Below are 25,674 nucleotides of genomic sequence, written 5' to 3'. Positions count from 1 at the left end.
CCGATGCCTAAGTAAGAACGATGCTCGGATTCTAGAGAGAAGTTCTCTAGAAGAGTAGTCTTAAGGCGGTAAAATTGGACGTACCTTGAGGTGTGAGCCTTGGCGGCCTATTTATAGTGTTTGCATAATAAATGCCCATAGGTCATTTATTGCTATTGGGCCTTGGGCCTTAATGGATGGCTGAATAGCCATTGGTAGGTTTGATGCTGTTGTTTAGAGCCATTGGGCTTTGGACTTAGTGGCCCAATTGAGAGTCAATTGGGAGCCCAAACAACATGCCCCCCAGACCCGGTCCATTTAGAATTAAATGGGTGGGTTTCCAGCTGTCAGAAGTCCGAAAGTTCCCTCTCTTTTTTGAAAAGGGATGATTTGCATTGATGACAAGTGTTGGGAGTTGTATTGTGTTGTGGAGATCGTGGGTTGAGGAAGTTGATGCGCCCCCTTTTCTTTTCTATAAATACGGGGTGCTTTGCTCTTTTCGAACTTTTTACTCCTTCTTTCAAACCCATTCTCTCTCTAAATTCCGGCGATCGCAGTGCAATTTGTTTCTTCAGATCTACGAAATTCGGCCAACTTTAGACTTCGGGAACTTGTGTTGTTCGTTTTATCGGCGAATTCCGCTTCGGAAAAAGGTAATTTGTTTCCGAATTCTCCTTTTTTCTTCGTTTTTCCTTCTACCCCTCAATCTCAACCCTAGACCGAGAATTCGCGGCCATGGCAAAGAATAGGGGCAAGAGCAAGTTCGTCGTTGGCTCCTCTAGTGAGAGGGAGAACGTGCCTTCGGGAAGGTTACCGAAAACTTCGAGGGGTCGGCCTTCGGAGAGGCCGGTGGAGAGGCGTTCGACTGGTTGGGATGCTTCAAAAGATGATGTTGTTGGCGGGTCTAGCGTGTCTGAACGCGCAACTTCTGGTAAGAAAGCTGGTTCTTCGGGTGTGCGCCGCTCTTACCCTGAGTTTCCAATTCATTGGACTGAAGCTGATCCGCAGGGCAAGTATGCCCCGATTCTGCATGAGACCACTAAGATCGATGGTCCCTTGGAAAAATCGGTCAGTGGTGACTGGTTGGTGGAGGCGAAGCTGGGGAACTACCATAGGAGAGCCGAAGAGTTATACGGAATCCAGCACGCCTTGGGGTACTGGTGCGAGCTTCCCGACCAGGAGCGTCCTCGGGTGACTCATCCGCCGAGGGGGTTCATCTCTGTGTATACTCATCATTTGGAGAACGGTCTCCGCTTTCCTTTGGATCCCTTCGTTTCCGAGCTCCTGGTGTCGTACAACATCAGTTTGGCCCAGCTTACCCCCAAATCTATGAGGCACATCATCGGATTTAGATGGGTGTGCGATTTTATTAACTTTCCATGCTCTGTTGCCGTGTTTCGGGATCTGCACGATCTGTCTTTCAACCACGCTTCCAAGGGGGATGGGTATGGTTGGTGGACCATCATCAACAAAAGATCCCGAAGGAAGGGGGAGCCGAACTACATTACGGCCTACCCTTACCTCAGCTCTGATCATAATTGGAAGACGGAGTGGTTGTTCGTTCGTGTGCCCACAGATCCGAAGCATCCACATTTTTACCGCCCTCCGAAGTGGTTTGTGACTCCTGATCCTGATATGCGAAGCGTGGCTGCTCCGGATCGGAACCATCACCACTACGTGGATCTCCTCCAGTGGTTTTTGGCTCGGGAGGACAACTACAAACTGCCGTCCAACTGGCTCCCGAACCTCAACTATATCTCGCGGGAGGACATTCTTGCTGTTGCCGGTCTCAGCAGGATTTTTGACAGGGGTAGGTGTCTTTCGGCTGGGACCGTGCTTTAGTAAGTTTGTCCTCCTCCTTTTTGTCTCGTTTTATTGATTTTGCTTTGTGCTTTGTTTCTGCAGAGTACGGCTTTAGCTGCGTTGATCCTGTGGTCTTGGGCATTTCTTTGGATCTGAAGACCATTCACGACTCGGCCCCTGATTACAAGTTCGGGAAGGAGAATCCTCGTAATCCTCGCTTGAAGGATTACGTGCTGTCTCCGTCGGGTGTCGCTCGGATATCTGAAGTTCGAGCTGATCCGTGGGATTCTGCCTCTTCTCCCGAAGCTGTTCCAGTGAAAGTCGTGCTCCCTGATTTGAGGACAACCTCGGATCCGGTGAGTGTTTCTATATCTCGAAGTCTTTTGTTTGTCTTTCTTTCTGGTTGGCCGTCGGCTAACGTCTTGGTCCTGGACCATCTTTTTAGGGTCCTGGGACTGACGCTGTGCCGCGTGCCGTTCCTTCGGTTTCATCTCCGGCTCGGATAGATATCTCTTTATCTAGGAACCGGGTACTTCGCGATTTTTCTTTATTCCTTCCTTTGTCTTCTTTTACATTTATTGACCCTTGGTCTCCTCTGTTTAGGATCAGCGCAAAAGGAAGGGCAGCACTCTTTTGAGGCCTTCTGTGCATCCGAAGAAAGCGAAAGCTTCTCAGTCTTCGGAGAAGGTATTTGTTCTGACTTGGAGCTTTTTGTGGTCCGTTCTCTCTTTTTCTGAAACTGACCTTTGAGCGTTTGCCCTGTAGGAAGCGGTTTCGGAAGTCATGCCTCCTCCCAAAAATCTCCTTCACTTCATGCCCTTGCCAGGGCAGAAGTTGAAGAGTGTGGTGGTTGCGGAACCGCCGCCCGTGGACCAACCGTTGGCTGAGGAAGATACCATCCCCTCTCCGCTGAAGCCGTCTGCTGCTTTAGGGATCGAGATCCAGGATATAACCAAGGTGATGGAGGCAATTGAAGCCGACCTTGTTCCTGGCTCGGATGTCCCTATTGTGGCCGAGCAGAAGGAAGAATCTGCTGGCGTTTCTCTCGAAAGGGAGAAAAGTCCGGATAAGGAGATGGTGGATCTCACCGAAGCTCACATAGAGGTTCCCGAAGCTGAGAAGGAGGTCCCTTCTGCTGAGGAGGAGCAACCTGAGCAGGGTCTGACGAGGAAGAGGCGCCACTCGACCTTGGGCTCTACTTCGACCTCGGCCCTGGATAGACTGATCCACGCTGACCCTTGCTCGGATGTTCCGCTGAAACGGATCCCCGAGGAGGTAAGGGAGGCGATGGCTCGCTATGCTAGAGCTCCGGTTTTGGGGGAGAACCCCATGGCTCACGTGGGATCTTTGGTGGGTCCCGAAGCTGCACGGGAGAATCTTCTTCGGGCCAACCCGCAGTGGAGGGTTCCTGGAGCTGAGAAGAGGAACCCAGCTATGATGGCCCAATATTATCTGAATGAGGTAAGTGTTGGAAATTTTGTTTTGAGTTCCGTTTTTGGGTTTGTTGTTTTCTTCTTTCCTCATCTTTTCTCGTCTTTTCTTCTTTCCCAGGCTGTTTTCTGGTCCTCGTTCGCTTCCGAGTGTAGCTCGGTTGAGGAGAGGCAACTGAGGAGGTATCAGGAGGCTTATGCTCGTGATATCCCTGTCTTGGACCAGAAGGCTGGGCAGCTCATGGCCGAGATGGTGGGCCTCAAGCAACTGTACCTTCAGTACAGTCGTGAGGCTAGGGAATCGGCTGAGCAGATCGGGGCCGAAGTTGGGAAGCTTACTTTCCAAGTCGAGGAGGATGCTGAAAAGATAGCTTCCTTCGACAAGGAGAGGAAAGAAATGGCCGCCAAGTTTGCGAGCGAACTTGAAGAAAAGGACAGTCTTCTCAAGGAGATGACTTCTAAATTTGAGGCGGCCATTAAGCAGAGCCAGGAAGCGGAGGCGAGACTTCAGCAGTTTGTCAAGCATCGGGAGATTGTTCAGAACCAAGCTGACAAGGTGCCCGTTCTCCAGCTGAAGATCCGAGAGAAGGATGCTGCCATTCGGAAATTGGAGCAAGAGAGAGTTGACCTCTACACTGCTGATCAGTGTAGGGAGCAATACTGGAATGGCATCCTGGGCGCTCGGCGGATGTTCACGAAGCATATGCCTCATTTCCCTTGGAATGAGAAGGTTCCGCTCTGGATGAGGGCCCAGGATCACTTGGTGGAGTGCCAGGCCGATCGAGACGAAGCTGAAGCTGAACGCCGAGCTGCTCTTGCAGAGGCTCGGGCCCAGAAGGCGACTTCCGAAGGTGATACTACTGCTGGGGGTTCTTCGAAGGATGCTCCCCTGGGGGATGCTCCTGAGACTCCCAAGAGTTAGGGATTCGGGCAGTCGTCTTCTTCAGAGTCGGTCGGTTCCAGTTGAGGACTTCCGAACATGTGCTTGCCTTTCCCCCTTTTGCCTCGGCGCTGCGTTGTACTCATTTCTTTTTGTTTTCTTTAGTACTTCGGTAGGCCGGTATTGTCTGTTGATGGCTGCCGATTTTAACTGTTTCATTTTGTTTTCAATTTTTGAGGCTTTCAATGTATTTGTACTCCCCCCAAATATTGAATAAAAAATGAATGTTTGTTACTTGGCTGCTTCTTTTCAACTTGTACTTTCGCAATTTTCAGGTCTTTAAATCCGTAGATTTCTCGAGCTCCTCTTTCTGTAGACTTGCTAAAAACCTTTTGATCTTGCGAGCTCTTTAAATCCGTAGATCTGTTAAGAGACTTTTTAACTTTGCGAGTTCTTCAAATCCGTAGATCTGCTAAGAGACTCTTTGATTTTGTGAGTTCTTCAAATCCGTAGATCTGCTAAGAGACTCTTTAGTTTTGCGAGTTCTTCAAATCCGTAGATCTGCTAAGAGACTCTTTAGTTTTGCGAGTTCTTCAAATCCGTAGATCTGCTAAGAGACTCTTTAGTTTTGCGAGTTCTTCAAATCCGTAGATCTGCTAAGAGACTCTTTAGTTTCCAGACTCTTCAAATCCGTCGATCTGCTCAGAGGTTTGGATTGTTCTTCCGATCTCTTGTGGTTCGGAAACCTGGGCAAGAGATCGCTAGTCTGCCTCTTAGTTATGCCTTCGGCGATCCGTGGATCTGAGCCGGAGTTTTATAACTTGATTCGAGCGACTGTTTGTTGCGAACAAATTTTATTAGGGTACCGCGAATCCGAGGATTCTGGACGATTCTCTGAAGTGTATGATTTGGTCATTTCTTGCATTTTATCAAGGAATGGGCAAAGTCAATCCTGTTTTTAGTCTCGGATTGATCAGATCCGAGGCTGCATGTATATATAAAGGGACAATAAATATAGAGATAAGTTTAATGAAACTCATGGTGCCCATGGCTTTCCTCTTCTCATTAAACAACTTACTTGGTTTACAGACAGAGATCATACAAAATATTTCTTGAGAACATCGGTATTCCAATGGTTCTTCAAAATTGTTCCATCTAACTGTTTCAGCATAAACGTGCCTGGCCTTTTTTCGGAATGGATGATGTATGGTCCTTCCCAAGTGGCTGAGAGTTTGCCATGGATCCGTCCTTTCTGAACCGAGGCGGCGTTTCTGAGTACTAGATCACCGACTTTTAGGGGTCTGGCGTTGACTCTTCGGTTGTAATGCTTGTTGACCCTCTGCAAATAGGCTGCGTTGAGTGTCCTTGCATCGTTCCGAGCTTCGTCCAGTAGATCGAGAGCTTCGGATAGAAGTTGGTTGTTGCTTTCTCCTTGGAGCCCATCATACCTGTTGTATGCCTGGATCCTCAGGCTTTCTGTTCCGATCTCCACAGGGATTACAGCTTCGGATCCGTATACAAGGTGGAACGGTGTTTGCCCGGTAGCTTCTTTCTCAGTGGTCCGAAGGGACCATAGCGTTCCGGGTAGCTCTTCTAACCATTTGTTTTTGTCGTCCTCGACTCTTTTCTTGAGTGCATTGAGGATGAGTTTGTTAGCAGCTTCGGCTTGCCCGTTGCTTTGTGGGTGACAGACTGCCGAGTACGCTAGGTGTATGCCGAACTGTTTGCACCACTTTTGCAACGGGGTGTTGTCGAACTGTTTCCCGTGGTCGAAGACCATCAGTCTTGGTATGCCGAACCTTGTGATGATGTTCTGCCATATGAACTTGCGGACCTGAGGTTCGGTGATGGAGGAGACAGCTTCGGCTTCGATCCATTTGCTAAAATAGTCGACTCCTACAATCAACCACTTCTTCTGGTTCGTCGCTGAGGGGAAGGGACCAATGATGTCTAACCCCCACTGTGCGAATGGTAAGGGATACAGTGTTGATTGTAGGGTTTGAGCTGGTTGATGGATGGCTGGTGCGAACTTTTGGCATTTCTCGCATTTCCTTGCCATCTGCTTTGCCTCGAAAACCATAGTGGGCCACCAGTACCCGGCCCGAAGGGCTTTATGTGCCAATGTCCTGCCTCCGATGTGGTTTCCGCATATCCCGAGGTGGATTTCCCTTAGGATGTAGTCAGCGTCTGTTGGACCCACACATTTTAGCAGCGGAGCAGAGAATGATTTCCTCATGAGCTCTCCTTCGGCGCTGATGATGAACCACTTGTTGAATCTTTTCAGTTTTCTTGCCTGTAGCTTATCCTCGGGAAGTTCTCCCCTTTCTTTGTATGCAACTACTGCGTCCATCCAGCTGGGTTCGGTACGTAAGCTGCATACTGTGGTGGGTGGCAAGTCAATGCTTCTCTCTTGGTGAACCTCCACGTGGACCGACCTGTTTAGGTCGATGAGTGTTGAGCTTGCGAGTTTTGACAATGCGTCTGCTTGCGTGTTTTGTCCTCGGGGGATGAGAATGACTTCAAAGGATCTTAACTTTGACGTTAAGGATTTAATTTTTGCTAAGTAAGCTGTCATGCTGGGCCATTTGGCCTCATACTCCCCTCGGATCTGGTTGGCTACAAGCTGGGAATCAGTTTTGAGGCAAACATGCTCGGCCTCCAGGGATAAACAAAGCTCTATCCCTGCGATTGCGGCCTCATATTCGGCCTCGTTGTTAGTTGCTTTGAAGCCGAACTTCAATGCATACTCTATGCTTTTCCCCGTCGGGGGGATTAGTACAACTCCTGCTCCTGAGCCGTTTATTGTGGAAGATCCGTCAGTGAAGACCTCCCAAGTGCTTTTCGTATCATCCAGCATTTCCTGGTATGAGCACTCGGCCAAGAAGTCTGCCAATTCTTGTGCTTTGATTGCTGTCCTCGGCTGATATTTGATGCCGAACTCTGATAGTTCGAAGGCCCAGGCAGCCAATCTTCCTGACCTCTCTATTTTGTCGAGTACTTTTTCGAGCGGTTGGTCAGTTAGCACTGTGGTCTGGTGGGAGTCGAAGTATGGCCTCAGTTTTCGTGCAGCTACCACTACTGCATATGCGACTTTCTCGATGAGTGGGTACCGGGTTTCGGCCCCTGTGAGTGTTCGGCTGGTGAAGTAGATTGGCTGTTGCTTCTTTTCTTCTTCCCGAAGAAGCACTGCGCTGACGGTTCCAGGGCTAACTGCGACATATAGGTACAGGGTTTCCCCCTCCTTTGGTCTGGCCAGTGTCGGCAGTTGAGCTAGGTGGGCTCTGAGTTGCTGAAAAGCTTCTTTTTGCTCCTGTTCCCATATCAGTTCGGGATCCACTTTCCTCGGGACCCCCTTTTTCTTGACTGGTTCTGCTTCTCCTCCGGGGAGGTTCTTTGGTTTCAGTGCTTTGAAGAAGGGGGCTCCCTTGTCCGAGGCTTTTGATATGAACCTTGTTAGTGCGGCTAACCTGCCGGTTAGCCTCTGCACATCTCTCTTGGTCTTCGGCTCGGGTAAATCCAATGCCGCTTGGACTTTGTCCGGGTTCGCATCAATTCCTCTTTCGCTCACCATGAATCCGAGGAATTTCCCTGACTTCACCCCGAAGACGCATTTTTTTGGGTTCAGCTTCATGCTGTATTTCCTCAGATTTCCGAAGGTCTCTGCCAAGTCTTTGACGTGGTCTTCCTCCTTGATGCTTTTTATGATGGAGTCATCCACATAGACCTCCACATTCCTCCCTTTCTGGTCGGCGAAGACGTGATCAACTAGCCTCTGGTAGGTGGCTCCGGCATTTTTCAAGCCGAAAGGCATCATTTTGTAGTTGAACACTCCTGCGCTTGTGATGAACGCTGTCTTTGCTCTGTCATCGGGGTGCATGAATACTTGGTGGTAGCCTGAAAAGGCATCCATGAAGCTGAGCAGTGCATGGCCGCTGGTGGAGTCAACCAATTGATCTATCCTTGGCAGGGGATAGCAGTCTTTGGGGCAGGCTCGGTTCAGGTCTGTGAAATCCACGCACATTCGCCAGGAGCCGTTCGCTTTTTTGACCATCACCACGTTGGCCAGCCATTTCGGATACATGCATGGTTTAATGAATCCGGCCTCCTGCAACTTTTTCACCTCCTCGGCGATGGCTTTGTTTTTCTCCGAGGAGTAGTTCCTCTTTTTTTGCTTGACTGGCCGAGCTTCAGCGTTGACGTCCAGCTTGTGACAAATCAGCTTCGGATTTATCCCTGGCATATCTGCTGCTGACCATGCAAAGATGTCTTTATGATCCTTGAGTAATCGGATCAAATCGATTCGGAGCCCCGAGCTTAGGCCCTTGCCTATTCGGACGCTCCTGTCTGAATCCTCTTCGAGGAAGATATCCTCCATTTCTTGATCTGGTTCGGGAGATAGGGTTTCGGGGCGGGCATCAACTTCTGCGGGAGACAAGCTGCTCGTGCTTGCTCTTCTCCTTTTTGCCTCGCTTTCCTCTCCCGTAGCTCACTTTTCTTCTTCGGGGCCGTCCCCTAGTTTGGGCTTTCGGACAGCAGTGTGGCAGGTTCTTCTCGCCACTTCTTGATCACCTCTGATTCGTTCGGCGAATCCTGCATCCGAGACGTATATCATCAGCTGGTGGTATGTGGAGGCACTACAAAAAAGAGGTACATATTGAGACGGAATTATTGTGACGGTCTAACAAAGAGTCGCAAGGAAATTGGGGCGCGAATATTAATTTGTAAATTGCGACGCTTTAGAGAGCCGCAAAATATTTCGACGTTCTAAAGCGTCGCTATTTACAAAAAAAAAGACACGTGTGTTGCACGTGTTTGTGAGGCAGCAATGCAACTGAATTTTTGGGCAAAAAATCCCGCCTAACTCTCTGTTTTTTTCGCAGAATCCCGCCTAACTCTCAACCCACCTCCCACGTTTCTCTCAACCTCCTCCCACCGACATACCTTGCTGAAACTAACCACCCTCGTCAGATTTCCGATGAATTCGTATCTCTCCTCCTCACCTTCAGCACCGGCCATTAACGAATTCCATGAATTCCGTCTTCAACCTTTACGTTAGCAAAGTCAAATCTCCCAGTATAAGCTATCTCACTCCTCATCCTATAAATTCATGAAAAAGCCCAATTATTGAATTCACAATTCGCTCAACAAATTCAAGATAAATTCGTTGCTCTCTCTGGTTTTTAATTGGAGAAATTCAAGCATACTCTGGTTTCTTAATTGCTGCTTCATCCTCGGTGTTGCCGGATATATTCGCCAGGTATTTTTGGTCTGCTTCACGCCTTCACTATTTGATTTTTATCATATAACAATGTTTAGGTTTGATTCACTATTTTAATTTCCGTCATATATTGTTAATTCACGTTTTTTCATGTCAATTTCTAATGTCAATCATATGCCTTTAAGTTTTCCATGTTATATTGCATCCTTAATTCAAGAAAAAAACTAGAATGGGTCTTCTTAGTTTCTGTGATTTTCTATATACCGCTTACAGAGTGTTTGCTATTTCATTTATTTTAGTTTTCAATTGCAGATAGTTGGTAATTTGGACGATAGTTGGAAAGTGGTGAACGTCTGACTTCTTCTTCCGTGTTGTTACTACTGTAGGTATTGTCTATCTATTTCTAATTTTCATAGTTTTAAATTTGCAACTTTTAGTTGGCCTAGAATCTTTGAAATTTGGATACATGGCAATGCTTTGTATAAAGACACACAGACATTTAGTGAGATTTAGGTGATAATCTCTGACCAAGATATCTGGTACTTAGTATGAAAAATCTGTTGTCAATCTTTAAGACACCTAGCTGTACTTGGTTAGTTTAGGTTGTCTTTAGTGAGAAACTTGGTGCATCAAATGAGCATGTTGGATGAGTTTGCAAAATTATTTGTCGCTATAGAACTTATACTAATTATTTGAACCCTTTCACTTAGCATTTTCTACTGTTATCTATAACTTCTTTTGAGGCTACACTGTTTTCTGTGACTGATTATGTGAAATGTGTGACCGATGGACTGACTGTAAGTAGAAAAGAACTGAACAAACTTTGCACAAAACAGAACTGAGCTTTACAAAGCAGAACTTAGTATTAGGCGACTGATAAGCTCATTGTCTGTCTGTCATCGTTATGTTAAGCTACTGCATGCTTTCTATATGTCATAACTGTAGTATTAGGTAGTGGCAGTGTATCGCAGTGTTAAATATCTTATCTTATCAGCACTTTGCTTGTCTTTATTATAAATTTCTTTGCCTTTCCCTGCTTTAGTTGGAACCAAATATAGGTTTGACTACCAGTTGTATGGAGTAAGGAATAAACCTATGCAGTAAGCACCCTAATCTGAATATATGCAGTTCAAAACACAGAGAAGTGAGAGTAGCTTTGAACTATAGCTTAACTGAGTTAAGGGATAGAACATCCGGTTTTGATTTTTGAACTGTCATAGCTGGGATGATAAACTCAGATAACCATTTCTGAGTTTCTATCATCCGGTTTTGAACTGTCATAGCTAACCAAATATTATCTTATCAGCACTAGCTTATTGTTTATCTGGGTTTATCATGCCAAGTTGAGAGTAGCTTTGAACTATAGCTTATCATCCGGTATTATTTATCTGAGTTTGCAAAATTATTTGTCACTCTAGAAAGATCAAGCGCCAACTGGTGGACAACCTTAAAAGCTAGCTTCTTCCTTCGATTATCAATGAGGTATTTCTTTAGGGCACCTCTAGGAAGATATTTCACAACAACACATCAGATATTACTAGGGATGCTAATTAGGCCACTTTCTGTTTGTATTTGTAGTCCTGAGGCCCCCATCTTTGCCCCGATAAACTGCAGCATGCATAAATGGTTTTTATGACTACGAGCTTTGATAATAACATATCAGTTAGTTTCAACATGTATCGAGTTAAAAGTAACAGTAGCAAATTTTTGAGATGGATGGTTTGGCTACACTTTAGGTTCTATTGTTAGAAAGAACGACATTGTATTCTTCTGTTGAATTATTTTGAACTTGCGAGTAAGGGTTTATGGAATTATGGTAAAGAGTCGTTACCTAGATTTTTTTAGTGCTTCTCTATAGAGTTGTTTAGAGTATTTTTTATTACATACCTGAACTTTTTATCTCTATTGATTTTAGAAAATAGATCATGCATTACATGACAATAGATCATGCATTACATGACAATAGATCAGTCCTAGGCTATTTACGACATAGAAAATAGATCAGTCCTGCTCTGATCAATCCTGATCAGATCAGTCCTGATCGGATCATTCCTGATCAAATCAGTCCTGATCAATCCTTACTGATCCATCCTGATCAGTTCTGATCAGTTCACTTCTGATCAGTTCAGTTCTTCTCCTGATTTGTGTTGGTGTTGTTTAGGTTTAATTACTTTATCCCACACATAAATAATGTAATTGGAATTGGAAAACATCCCAATTTATGTTGGTTTGCTAATATAACTATCGAACCTTAACTATATACATCATGTGTTGCGCATAACCGGGAAAAAATGGGAAACATTAACAGAAAACATTTTAGAGGCTATGCAATTGCACCGGATAGGAGTGTTTCACTAAATCAGTTCAAGCTCAATCATGAGATTATCGTTCTATTTGAATAACTCTATTCTTAACAAATTAATAGAATCTAATCCAAAATTGTGATTACTATTCTTATTTCATTATTCAAACAAACACTAGCTAAGAGCTTAAGAAGTGGAGTAATACATACTGATTGCTACGGTGTACAAGTTATAAATAATTGATCGTGGAATTGATGAGTCATAATAGAAGAGTAATCTATAATGACTAATATTTAGATTAGACATAACAAGGTAGGATTAATATTATTATAAAACTTTTGGGAGTCTTTTTAATTATGTGTTGTGTTCTGTCAACTTCCTTGAATATGAGATAATATGGCTGCTTAATACGGAGTATGGTGATCACTTTTGAGTAATAAATGGAATAGCTAGCTTTCTATGGACTGTGACACTTGCACTCTCAGACGACATAGAAAATAGATCAGTCCTGATCAGATCAGTTCTGAACAGTCCTTACTGATCAATCCTGATCAGTCCTGATCAGTTCACTTCTGATCAGTTCACTTCTGATCAGTTCACTTCTGATCAGTTCATTTCTGATCAGTTCACTTCTGATCAGTTCACTTCTGATCAGTTCACTTCTGATCAGTTCACTTCTGATCAGTTCACTTCTGATCAGTTCACTTCTTCTCCTGTCCCTCTACGTTCACCACTATCTCCTTTCTCTCTCCTCTGGTATTTTTGTTGCCCCACAATAACGACTTTCGTAAACTCAATTGCTTGATCCCCTTATCGCGGAGTAGATTGCAGATAATATTTGCTTTTACTTTCCATGTAGAAAAAACACCCTTCTTTGACCTGCGCTTAGCACATTGCTTCCCTACATTTGTTCATTTTCATGGAGCATTCATGGTCATGAATTGATATGTTTGTAGTGTTTTCTGTTTAAGTTGATAACTTCATCTACTATATTTTTTAGATTTTAAATTCCTGATAATGTTGTTGTCCTTATATTTTGACCATAATTTATCAACATTATCAGGTTTCGCCGACCACACCGGTTCAAGGTTTCCTGTGATTCTTTAGCGTTGTTCGTAGGTTCGTGCATCAGTTCGTGCGTTGCTACACCGGTTCAAGGTTTCCTGCAAGTCTTTAGCGTTGTTCGTAGGTTCTGCATCGGTTCGTACGTTGCATATGCTCTTTGATACTAGAGGTATGTATACTATAAAGTCCCTTTTAGGTTTTTTATTGGACAATTGTTATTTCCCTAATTTTGTATGGACAAGGGTGGGCTACAACTCTGCAAGTTAGGTTTGTTAAGTGTTAGAATATAATTTCCGTGGCTTTACATTTCCTCGATGTCCAATATATATACAATGAGCATATACCGACGTTTATTGTGCTATCATAACTTACGTCAATCATGCAAAAGTTGGATCTTTCTATTGTATTCCTGTTGATTTAATTTCAAATGTTTTGATATAATAGCTTCAAATTTGTAAGTACGTATTTTTGTTAGCTTTGGCATTTTGTGTTGGTATTGTTTGTCTAATTACATTATCCCCACTACATAATTTTGCTTAGCTTAATTACATTTAATCCAAGAAATTTTACCATAAATTCTGATTATGTGATGCCACGTTACTTAAGGTACTCTTACTCTTTTTAAAAAATGGATTTATATTGTTGTCTTCGTGTGAAGTTGAAAATATCACCTTGTGCGCTAAAATCACATGCTTTATTTTCCTTGCAAATTCATGTGAAGTTGAAAGTATGATCTTGTACGCAAAAAGAAAATATAATATGGAAGTGATATAGGGTAATAACTTTTAGAAGATGAAGATAGATCACAAATATTAGTCACTAAGGAAGAATGATTAAACAAAAAACCATAAGTTATGGTATGAATTAAGAAGAGTTGTGTACGGAGGTGTTATGTGACTTAAATTAATCTCGTGTGATATATCAAGGTTCTAAGAATGATTATAATATTTTAATAAGTACATATAAAAATTTCCTATTCTGCGACCGACGTATATTACTAATTACTCAACTAATTTCGTATAGATATGGATAAAAGTTGGATCGATCTACCCACTGGTCATCATGAATATATCGACGGTTGTATGGAATTTATTGAGTTTTCCAAGCAAGATCTAGTCGAAGGAAAAATTAGATGTCCATGTAAGAACTGTAAGGTAGAGAAATGGTTCTCCGTAAATGAAGTGGAGAGGCATATTTTGTTTAAGGGATTTTATAAGCCATATAAGGATTGGATTTTTCATGGTAAAGGGGATACGTTTCAGCGTATGTTTGAGAGTGATGGAGGGATTACTAGTGAAGGATCCCTTGATAACCAAAGTGGGTTTGTAGGTCGAGATAATATGGGAGGGCTATTAAGATCAGCATTTGTGTTCTGCATTCATGTTAACAATTAACAATGTGCATCCACCTCTTCAAAGCTGCCATTTACTACTATACTAAGCTGCTGGATCACCCATTGGATCCTCTTTCTATGTCTTTTGACTTTGAGAATCATATGTGACCACCGACTTTATATAATTATAGCTAGCTTTTTTCAAGCTTCTCTAAGCTCATTTGTATTGTAATATTGATCCTTTTATCGCCTGTTTTCTCTCCTATGGAATGTATAACTCTCTTGATAATCATTTTCTTAAAACTACAGGCTCAGGATATTACTGATTTAGGCCCTCTGAATCAAGCAGCAAAGATCTTTATTCTAGGTATGGTTCCCCTCCTTTCTTTTCAAAACAGAATGGGGAATAACTAATAAGGTAGCCAAATCATTTTGTTAATACATGTCAGACATGCAACTGTTGCTTGATGTTGTTTTGCTGGTTCACAGCTTCCTGATTTGTTTGATGACTTGTTTTAGATTGTTCTTTAGCTTTTTCCTGGTGCCATGATAATATAAAAATTGAGAGTTTTCACTGTAGTCTGAATCTCAGAAAAGGAGGGTGTAGCAGGTTCATCTTGCCCTTTCCCTCATAACTGTAGAGCAAAAGTGTAGTAAATGAGTGTAGGCCAACTAAAATATTGCTTATAACTTCAGTCTAAACTACACCCAAAAAAAAGGAAGTGTGCCAGCTATGAGATCATCTCTTTGATCCATCAGAACTGAAAAAATTGTTTTTTGGCAACTGACAATAAGCTAGCTAGCAGATTTCTCAACCAAAACAGTTAAAATCAGAAATTGAGAAAGTACCTTGAGCTTCTTTTCTATATAGCGTGCATAGTCAGTCCACAAATCACTAGATATAGGAAACTCAGTGATAGCACGTTCATATAGAATCTGAACACGCGCAGGGTCACCTGCAGATTCTTCAAATTTCAAGTATCTCTGCAGAAACAAAATACATGTTAAAACCAATAAAGGGATAATTTGAGTTCAAGGGAGATAAACAAAATTCTTGCTACCCTCATTATCTTGATAGCTTCCTGTTCGTGCACCCAAAGATGTGAGATCAATCCCTCCAAATGCCATCCATCACCCTCCTCATTCCACCAAGCTGCTACACACTCATTCGCATCCACATTCGTAGGGGCCATAGTGCTAATTCGACCCCCAGGGAGATTTGGTAGCCACCTGGAGGTTGGTTGTTTCCATAGTGCTAATATCTTCACTTTCTGATAATATCTTCAGTGCATTTCCGTTAGTTGTTTCCTTTCTGGTTTGCCTTCTCTATCTTGTTTCGTGCTTATGCTTGTAATGTGACAGGTTATAATGAAACTTAATAAAGGGATGAACGGAGCAAAAGGCCTTCCAATATAAAGTTTTCAAGTTCCTTGAAGGTTTCAGACTTTTGAGTCTATGACTTGTATATTCTAGACTCTAGATCACTCAGTGAGCTAACGACCAATTAGAGCCAGGATGAATTTCTTTTTCTCAATCAGATTTGCACTTTGCTTCTATATTTACGGAGTTTTCTGCTCATTGTAATTCTTGTTTATGTGAAAATGTTAAACTGATTTAACGTGTATGATTGTCACTTTGAGTGAATACCTATTATCCTATTTAGTGATTCATTCTTGTAGCAATTGAGTTGGTTTAATGACCTTTTTATTCATGGCTGATTGTGTTTCTTACTTTCTGAACAGGAACTAAAATATGAGTTACAGGACTAAAAGAACATTGGTAGCTATTGACGAAGGGTCGAGCATTGCTGCATCCAAGTCCCCAAAATCTTCTGATCCATCCACCCAAAACTGGGGACCGTTCAGTCCTCCAACACTTGGAGTGTCACAGACATTTGGGACGGTATCACAACCCATTAAGCAACCAGTAGCTGCTAAAAAAACCATGGTTGCACCACAATCATCCTTGCCTCGGCCTACTTCCATGGTTTCAAAGCCACAACTGAAGGCATTATCAAAACCATCCTTTACCCAGACAAAACCATCCTCTAACCCATTACAACAACCAATTCCGCCCACTCTTACAGGAACAACACAAAGTAGATGGTATAAAGGACCTACGTTTCCCAATCTGACTGAAATTGCAACACAAAAAGCGTCAACACCGAATCCACACCAGCCTACTATGCAGCCTGTGTTGCAGCCTTTCAAAGCTACCTTGCAGCCTTCTTTGCAGCCTTTCAAAGCTTCCCAACAGCCTCAAACAGCTACCAATCAGCCTCAAAAAACTACCCATCAGCTTCACAAAGCTACACAACAGCCTCAAAAAGCTACACAACAGCCGGTATCTTCTTTTACAAGTGTCAAACCACATTTAGAGAAAAGAGCATTTGTTGCACCTTTGGGAGCAACAAAACATGTGATGTCACAATCTCCTACACCACCAGACACCATGGCAATGAAAAAGAGAACCGGGAAGCAAGAAGGTCAGTTGCCTCCAACATACATGCATGTGAGTGAGAATGCATTTCAACCTCTGCGATCTCCTCCATCCAATCAGGTTGAGAGTGAAGTTATGCCAAACTACAACTGGGACGAATTTGAAGAATCGGCTTCTGAGAGTGAAAATGAATTTGATCAAGGAGAAGGAAGTGATACTGCTGTGAAGAAAGCAACACTTCGACATCGAATCATTATTCCAAATTGGCCAGAATCGAGGGAGTTTGATGAGAAGGTGGAGGCTATAGCTATAGGTAAACATGTCTCTACATCAAATATGCAAACTGTAAATTATCGATCTTGGTGATTTTTTAGTCTGATTTAGCTCCTGTGACAGATGCTGATGGAATACGACATCTGGTAAAGGGACCAGTTCTGCCTCGAGACGTTTGGCATGATGCAAAGGGGTTCAGATACATTGTCAAGCTCAATGAATTCAACCAACCTATTCGAAAAGGTGGGAAGATCCTTGTGAGCTTCCTTGGAGATATTGCAAAAAATGATTCACTTTGTCCAGTGGGAGTCCCAAGTTGGCGTGCTGTGAACAATCAGTTAAAAACTAATGTTGTTACAATGATTCGGGTATGTGGATTTATTGTTCTTAACACTTATGTTAATTGTAGTTTTATTTTAGCTTGGTTAACTGTGTAATTAGCTTTAAATTTATTCTGTTTCCATCTGTGTTCATCAATCAGTTGCCCGTTTTTCAGGTTTTTATTTGGTCATGGGGGTTCCGACCCCGGGTTAAGTTTCTGCAGAATCACTAAGTTCACCTAGCTAGTTCTGATCAGATCAGTGCTGATCAGATCAGACAGATCAGTCTGATCTGATCTGATCAGAACTAGCTAGGCAAATTATTTTGTTAACATTGTAACTTAATTTTTCCTTTTTTTTTTTGAAGAAACATTTTGTGTTACCTGATGGACCTCTAGTTAACAAGGCACTAGTGATGCGTATTGACAAACCATGGAACAATCATCGATACAAATTGAAGAGGGATTTTTTCGATCCAGTGAATAAATCTCGAGAAGAGAACTATGCCAACGTGCCTGATGGAGTGTCCACTAGGAGTTGGACGGAATTGGTAGATTATTGGCTTTTACCAGAGGCCATGGTTTGTGACCCCAAAATATCCTAAATTTAGTAAGTTTTATTTGTTTCACCTATATATTCTAACATTGGTTTCATGAAACTAGGAAAAATCTGAAATGGGAAAAAATGCTCGAGCTTTACAAGGCAATAAGCACAACAGTGGTGCTACAAGCTTTGCTAATCGAAGAGTTGATATGGTATGCTTTTCAACCTAGCTATTTGGTTTGTAGCATTTCAATTGCTATAGGTGCTAAGTCTAAAATTCATAAACAAATAAGAGTGATATAAAAGTCTAAAATTCATAAACAAATAAGAGTAATATTTACTCGTATATGCATATCTAATCTCACACATAAGGACATTCTTTAGTTTTCTAATGTTAAAGTAGAGAAATGTAGAAAAGTTGGCTATGCGGGCAAATGGAATTGAAAGCAGCAGCTGGGAAAATCTTCCTACTTTCCGTTTCTGTTATAAACCATGTTGCAGAAGTATACATTATGTGACTCTTCAAACGTTTTGGAGATAGTTGTCCTAGATTCTCATGAACTTAGAGCTTTTAGGATCAGGAAACGGGGTTACCTGACACTATTACTGTCAAATAGAGTCAACTTTTTAACAGGAACTAAGAAGTATGATTCTGGAGGGTGGTCTGGGGATGGGAGCGGGTGTGCGTGGCTACTCCAAGTTTAAAGTAGAAAAAATCAGAAAGCAGAGGCAATGAAGTCCATCTGCAGTGCATGAAGCTGCAAAAACTATTCAATTTAAACAACAAAGGCAGTATTTCATTCTATTACATTATCCCCATAAACTTAAGGCGATAAAAAATTGTTCACAAAGTTCTAACTAAAAGTCAATAACAAAGAATAAAAATTATGCATAATTAAGCATAACTAATCATTATTCGATCTGCATTTTTACAACAAAAACCCTGCAATGATAATCAATTAATTGTGAACGAAACATGTTTAGCTGTTAGTCTGTAGGTGTAGCCTGTAAATTACATTGTTGGTCTTAGTGAGAACAGATCAAGTAAGTAGCTGTTAACAGATAAATTGTTATGGAGATCTATGTTTGAGATAGGCCAGCAATTAATGGTTCTTGCATTTGCTCTGAACACACTAAAATGCAAATTCACAATGAAATGACAAAGAGTTGATTCTGCTACGTATCCAATAACATATTCTGGTATTACACAAATGGAAGAAAAGTCATATACAGAGTAGTCATATATTCTGGGATTAGTTATCTTTATCTACTTTCTTGAAATCCAGGAAGCAACAATGGAGTTAGGGCAACTGTAGGCAGAAACTTTATCGGAGATGCGGCCTTGTGAGCTGCATATGCAAGTGAAAATGTCCCAACTTTCTCACTTGTTTCAGTTGATGATATTCCCAGCTATTGAAGTAAGGCTGAGACATCAAAACCAGCATTAATAAGAGCATAGCATAATGTAAATAAAATTAGAGATGATGTGAAGTGCGGCCTTGTGAGCTGCAAATGTTGCAAATCAACACCATTATTATTTCTAATTTGAGATTAATCAAGCACAACAGCCTAAACATGACTAATTCAAGAGTAAATCAATTACACAAATTCAAACCTATCCAATCAACAAACAACCAACAACATTCCTTTCTCTATTAACATTTCAACCAAAATAACAAAGCTTCACCTCACCACCACCAGTCCACCATATAATTTATTCCCGAAATAATGTCTTTGATCCTTTAAAATGAGTTTTTGATAATTGGTCAAGCCATTCAGCACTAAAACTCACTAATTTAGCTAAATTCTAGCTGACATCAAAAGTTAACAACCAACTAACTAATATGGTTCTTTCCTAAACATCTCACTCGAAACCAATTAAGTATTCATTCAGCAAACCATATATGTTCCAGGAAATTCTAATCCCCTTCATGATGACATACATTGTTCTAGAACTTTTGATAATTGATCAAGCCATTCAGCACTAAAACTCACTAATTTAGCTAAATTCTAGCTGACATAAAAAGTTAACAACCAACTAATCCGGTTCTTTCCCAAACATCTGACTCGAAACCAATAAAGTATTCATTCAGGAAACCATATATGTTCCAGGAAATTCTAATCCCCTTCATGATGACAATACATTGTTCTAGAACTGAAAACCAACAGGAAATCCAAGCTCGCTAAAGGATATACAGAAGCCAAAATCAATAAACACAACAATAACAGAATAAAACGTATGTAAACGGCTGCAAGAACAACATACCATACAGAGAACATCCATGACACTCTTGGCCACCACTTTCAGGCAACAGCTTGACCCTAAACTTCTGAACTCCACTCTTAGCATCGGTATTCGACTCTGCCTTCGGCGCTGCCCTCACAACCTTCAAAGAGTTAGGCTTTTCCTTCTCCTTCTCCTTCTTATGAGGGGAAATCGGAACCCTATGGTGCCCGTGGGACAGCGTCGAAGTCGTCCAATTGGTCTGGGTTTTCATTTTATTTACTCACTTAGTAGTCAAATTATCTGTCAATGTTTACATTATCAGATTATAAGAATCGATAGATTATCTGTTAGTCCTCTGTCAAAAGCATAGAGGCCAGCTGGGATCATGGGATTCATCAATGTCCATATTGATTTTAATTATTGGATCATGTAAGATAAACTAAAAACAATGCAAAGAAAATGTACCTGCAAACAAGTTTGCAAAAACTTATTTACCTAATATCTTAATAACTAGAACTAATATTTGCCACTTGTTACAGAAACAAAACAAACTGAATACAGGTATAAAGAAACTATTGGCTGATATTTCTTCTGTTTATTATCTTCCCTGCATCTACACGGAAACGTACTCCTGAATTCCCCTTAGCCTGACACAATTAGCAGAGAGCTTGCTGATGTCACTGCCTCTGTTGCCGACTCTGTCACCCCTTGCAAAGTGGCAATGCACCCAGCAACCCTACTACGGGGATAACAACTCAAAGTGTTAAACAAATATAGTGATAGTCGGTTTAAGAACTTCAAAATTTCAGTTTTCAATTTATTTTTTTCCTGAAATTGCAGAAAGAGAAGAAAGGAGTGTTTAGCGAATTGGCATTTTTCAAATCAGTTTACGCCAAAGAAGATGGAAGCTTTAAAGAGGGCACACTTCCTCATCAATTTGTGGTATCATTGCATTGAGCTAATTCTATAAATCAATCTTGTCTCTTGAAGTCTATTTATTTTTTTCTTTGCTTGTACATAGTATTCTTGGTTAATAGATTTTGAGTGATCTTTTCATATTATATAACAGGAGGATGCCAACAAAAAGGTCCAAGAAAATCTTGCGAGTTCCTCTTCTTCAAAGCCCGTAATTGAAATTGAGAATGCAGTCTTTAATGAGCTCATGTATAAAGGTGAAGTACCTAAACGTCCTCTGAATTATGGATTTGGAGTGAAGCAAAGCGACATCTTTGGAGTGGAAGGTTTGCTGAGGAAAGAAGGGTCAAGCTATGTTAACAACAATGCTATGGAAGTGGAGAACATGAAAGGTGAAATATCAGTTGTCAAGAAGCAAAATGAGGACCTTGCGCAACAAAATCAAGTTCTAAACACCAAGTTTGAAGAAACAACACAATCATTTAAAATGATTGCTTCTTTTTTGGGACAAGTTTTGAAGGAAGTACGCAAAGGGAATGTTTCATCGAACCTTTTAGATGGTGCGGAATCAGCAATAAATATGGTTAGTTATTTCTGGAAATTATTCTGATTGAGCATCATGTATCATTACCTGAAATGTGGCATATCTAATTTACATATTAAAATGCTTTTTGTAGATTACTGATGATTCTGGTGGCAATGGTGACAACCAGGCCGAGAAATGAGACTTTGACACTATTGCCAAATGCAAGGTAATTTCATATGGAATTAATTAACTGCATTTCATGCTTTATAGATAAACTTATAGCTGAAACAAGCTTTATAGTTGTAGATTATTTATGGATGATGGTGAGATTAGAAGGTAGATGTTTAGATTTAGTATTATCATAATAAGGTATTATGTTGATATTAGCTGAAACACGAGTTTGGTGTTAGGTCTGGGTTGTTAACAAACTATGGTTTCTGTTAGTTAATTTATGATGCTCCTTCTGTAACGCGTAAAGAAAACACAGTGTTAAATGTCAATCCAAGACAGCAGCGACTCCGACTTACTCTCCTAATAAAACCTCATTCGAACTCTGACCATGAGTGAGAGATAAGTCTGAAATCAACTACTATAAAAAGTTTTAGTTGCCATAGAAATTGCTCATAGTATAAGCTTGTTTTCTGTTTGATTGACTTCTATAGTCTGTTTCGTTTTTGGTCTGTTCACTCATAGTACTATCTTAGAAAAATCGTATCAATCTGTTTTTCCTTATCCGTTTCTGGTTGTAACTGTTGCTTCGCCCTCTCAAAGTTGTCCACCATTGGAAGAAGACTCTCAATTACTTCTCCCTGTGCATCGCTTCGAACTGATAGTCTCTCTTTACCTGATCTCCTTCTAAAGTTATCAAAGTCAGCTTGCAGGCGGATAAATCTATCCTTTCCAGAAGTTAACTCTTCTGTCAAAGTTGATAATTTCTCAACCAACTCGTTCTTTTCTGTTTCTAGTCGGTAAACAGCGATCTCTATTCTGTAATGGTCTGATAATCCCCAGTTAAACAGCCTCCTTATAATATTTAGTGAGAGTTTCCACACTTTCCCACATATTCTTGGTACTTGTCTCTTCTTCTGTTTCCCCAACTTCCTCCTCTAGCATTTCCTCATCCATCTAAAATCACCAGTAAAAAGAAAATCATAAGAAATGAATACCAATTACCAATAAATGAATACCAAGTACAAATTCTTTAGCTATTGTACTTGTAAGCATCACTTGCTTTGCTTCTCATCACGCCTGAATATTATATCAAAGGAAAAAAGAAAGTTCTTGGGGTCTTAATCTAAATCTATAACTGACAAGAGGAACTAAACTCGAAAGATTAAGAATCTACAGCTTTGATAACATGAGAAAACTGAATCTGCTGCTACTGCTACTGTTGTTGAGGTCCTGATGTTGAGGTCCTGCTACTGCTACTGAATCTGAAAACTGAAAGTTCTTGAGGTCCTGCTGTTGTAGCTGCTGCTACTGCTCAGTCTTGGTGTTGCGTAGTTTTGCAGGTTTGCAGTCAGTCAGGCATACTGTTCTGCTCAGGCTGGCTTGCTGTTGTGCAGTTCTTTTGTGCAAACCTTGTGTTGTTCAGTCTGGTTCTGCTGTGTAGCTTGTTGGGCTGGTGTCTTGTTTTTTTTTTTTTGGTTTTCAAATGGGCAAGCCTGATAATTAAAGAAAGTCACAGTTTAAGCAGCAAGTTAATGAACATCAGAGGCTAAGGATAAGAAAGCCATTATGACTAAGGTAAGACTATATACCTTTTTCCTTCCTAACTTGTCACCTAACCACCCAAAGATGAGTTGCCCAGCAAAGGTACCACACAAGGCCACATTCATGGGTATAAACCCTGGGCTAGTTGGATTTGGCTCAGTGTAATAGAGACGGCCTAAGATTTTGGTCACCACAGATATGGAGAAAAGCTCATAGACATTAGTAAAGAAGCCCATACCAAGAATCATGAAAACTTTCAAGTGGTACCATTGTGTCTTTGCTACGTCAAGTACACTTAGCACTTTTAACTTTTGTCTCTTCGCCATTGATTAGGAAGTAGGAACTAACCTTTAATTCATACAGGGAAAAAACAAGGCAAAAATCAAATGTTAATGTTTAAAGTGTTATTATACAAGCATTGCAAATTTGTAAAAAATGACCTTTTATAACTCAAATTTTGCGAGTTTGGCTGGTGTCGTTGTAGAATGTTTTAGTGTTTTTTGTTTTTGATTGGGTGCGGGCTGTGCTCCCTTAGCTTTTGTTTCCCTTGTTGTTTTCTGTTGGTTGTTGTTTGGGTTTCTACCTTTGGTAATTAAGTTAACTAATTTACCAATAATATATATATATATATATATATATATATATATATATATATATATATATATATATATATATATATATATATATATATATATATATATATATATATATATATATATATATATATATATATATATATATATATATATATATATATATATATATATATATATATATATATATATATATATTCATTGTTCATGTCTATATTTCTAATAGTCATGCATTTTTCCCTTGATTAATAGTTGATATTATTTTGAGAAGACGACTAGTAGTTAGGATCAAGCTGGTTAGGATTACTGTTAATTTTCCCTTGATTTTATGGAATGTTCATCATACTATATTTGACATTAAATTTTCTTTGCAGATTATTGATGATTCAAGTGGTAATAGTAAATGTAGATCAAGAGATGAACAAGTTATCTTGAAGCTAAGCTAGCATAACGATATGTTTACTTGTTCGTAGTCAGGAAGTTGTTTTTATTTAGTTTTGGACTATCTTGTAGAAAAAATGATAATGCTAGTTAGAAAGTTATTTGTTTTAAAATATCGCTTTTATTTCAGTTTGACTAGACTCTGCGAATTAATTTAATGTATAGATGATTTTTATCACTTTTCCTAAATTAACTACTTAAGTATATATGAATCATAGCAAGTTAATATGTTGCTTTAAGATATATAGTGTACCTACGTAGTAAGTTAATGTATTTGATTATGATTAATTATCTATGGTCGATATATATTTTTATAGATAATTCATGATTTTAGATTAATATATATATATATATATATATATATATATATATATATATATATATATATATATATATATATATATATATATATATATATATATATATATATATATGAAAAAAATATGATGCAAATTGTGACGCTCCAAAGCGTCTAAATTATTATGTATATATGAAAAATAATATGATGCAAATTGTGACGCTCCAAAGGGTCTAAATTATTTTGGAGGGAATGGGGGGACCTCGCACGAAAGTGAACATATAGTGACTCTAATAAGAGTCTATATATTTCGGGTGTCTAAAGCGTCTCTATGTGGTTTATAGTGGCGGAAAAATGTGTCTATACACGTGCAAATAGTGACGCTTTATACAGTCTAAATATTGCGACTCTCTAAAGAGTCACTATATCCCAAATAGCGACGGAGAAATATGTCGATATTTTGCAAATTGTGACGCTCTAAAGCGTCGGTAAATAGCGGCAATGAAAATAGCGACCCTCTCCCAAAGCGTCGCTATGTGAAATAGCGACACTGTAGAGCGTCACAATTTGTCCCAAAAAGCGTCACAATGTGCCGCGTTTTTTTGTAGTGAGGGGACTGTTTGCATCTTGTGAATCATGGTTCTCCCCATGATTACGTTGTATACGGAGTCGCATTCCATCACCAAAAATTCGTCCCGAAGGGTTTTTGCTGCCTGGCCTTCACCCACTGTGACTGGCAGGGTGATCTTTCCTCGAGGGATAGCTGCGGATCCGTTGAATCCGATCAGAGGATAACTGACTTTCGTTAGTGCTTCCTCTGGCTCTTCGAGGATCAGCTGCTCGAAGCAGTTTCTGAAGATGATATTGACGGCACTTCCTCCGTCGACTAACACTCGATGTACGTTGTGGTTATTGAGGTCCATGGAAATGACCAGAGGATCGTCATGTTTGTACTGGACTCCGAAGCAATCATCAGCAGTGAAGGTCATGTTCGGGGGGTGTGGCTGGTTATCTCCCACCGCGCTGAAGTTGACCCGATGGGAGAGGGCTCTTAGGTGTTTTTTGCTGGCCTTGCCAGACTTCTGTCCCCCGAACACCACTAGGATGTCATTCTTCTTGTGCCCTGTTGCTTCGTAGACCCTTTTCTGGGGTTGCTCGTGTTGTTTGCCGCTTGCGGCCTTTTCTTTTTCCTCCCTTCGGTCTAACAAGTACTGTTTAAGGTAGCCTCGGCGAACGAGGTCCTCAATGTTGTCTTTCAGCGAGTTGCATTCTTCGGTGTGGTGACCGAAGTCATCATGAAACTCGCACCATTTGTTCTTGTTTCTCCGAGCTGGGTTGGACTTGAGCTTCCCAGGTAGTTTCCACTTTTCGTCAT

The 25,674-nt window shown here is 40.8% G+C and overlaps 1 protein-coding gene across 4 annotated transcripts; it reads left to right on the top strand.

Annotated features, from left to right (window-relative positions):
• Window positions 1-8,732: 8,732 nt before the first annotated feature.
• On the top strand, window positions 8,733-24,242 carry LOC130464084 (uncharacterized). Of its 4 annotated transcripts, none has more exons than XM_056833484.1 (11): window positions 8,733-9,349; window positions 9,623-9,692; window positions 12,677-12,847; window positions 15,775-16,763; window positions 16,847-17,091; window positions 17,411-17,623; window positions 17,706-17,798; window positions 20,654-20,755; window positions 20,883-21,311; window positions 21,406-21,480; window positions 23,935-24,242. In XM_056833484.1, the coding sequence occupies exons 4-10, from the start codon at window positions 15,956-15,958 to the stop codon at window positions 21,451-21,453; spliced, it is 1,938 nt and encodes a 645-aa protein (XP_056689462.1). In that variant the 5' UTR covers window positions 8,733-9,349; window positions 9,623-9,692; window positions 12,677-12,847; window positions 15,775-15,955; the 3' UTR covers window positions 21,454-21,480; window positions 23,935-24,242. The 4 variants fall into 4 exon arrangements, with proteins under 4 accessions (XP_056689462.1, XP_056689460.1, XP_056689461.1 ...); XM_056833482.1 differs by having other exon boundaries at window positions 9,623-9,696; XM_056833483.1 differs by having other exon boundaries at window positions 9,610-9,696.
• Window positions 24,243-25,674: the final 1,432 nt, after the last annotated feature.

The sequence above is a fragment of the Spinacia oleracea genome, chromosome 6 (genome assembly GCF_020520425.1).
Source record: "Spinacia oleracea cultivar Varoflay chromosome 6, BTI_SOV_V1, whole genome shotgun sequence".
NCBI lineage: Eukaryota > Viridiplantae > Streptophyta > Magnoliopsida > Caryophyllales > Amaranthaceae > Spinacia > Spinacia oleracea.
This window is presented reverse-complemented; position numbering and strand designations above follow the sequence as displayed.

Coding starts and splice junctions, on each gene's coding strand:
- LOC130464084 (XM_056833481.1), top strand. CDS start 15,764: ATGAGTTACAGGACTAAAAGAACATTGGTAGCTATTGACGAAGGGTCG. Junction 16,764..16,846: donor GGTGGAGGCTATAGCTATAG/GTAAACATGTCT, acceptor CTCCTGTGACAG/ATGCTGATGGAATACGACAT. Junction 17,799..20,653: donor CTAATCGAAGAGTTGATATG/GTATGCTTTTCA, acceptor CTGAAATTGCAG/AAAGAGAAGAAAGGAGTGTT.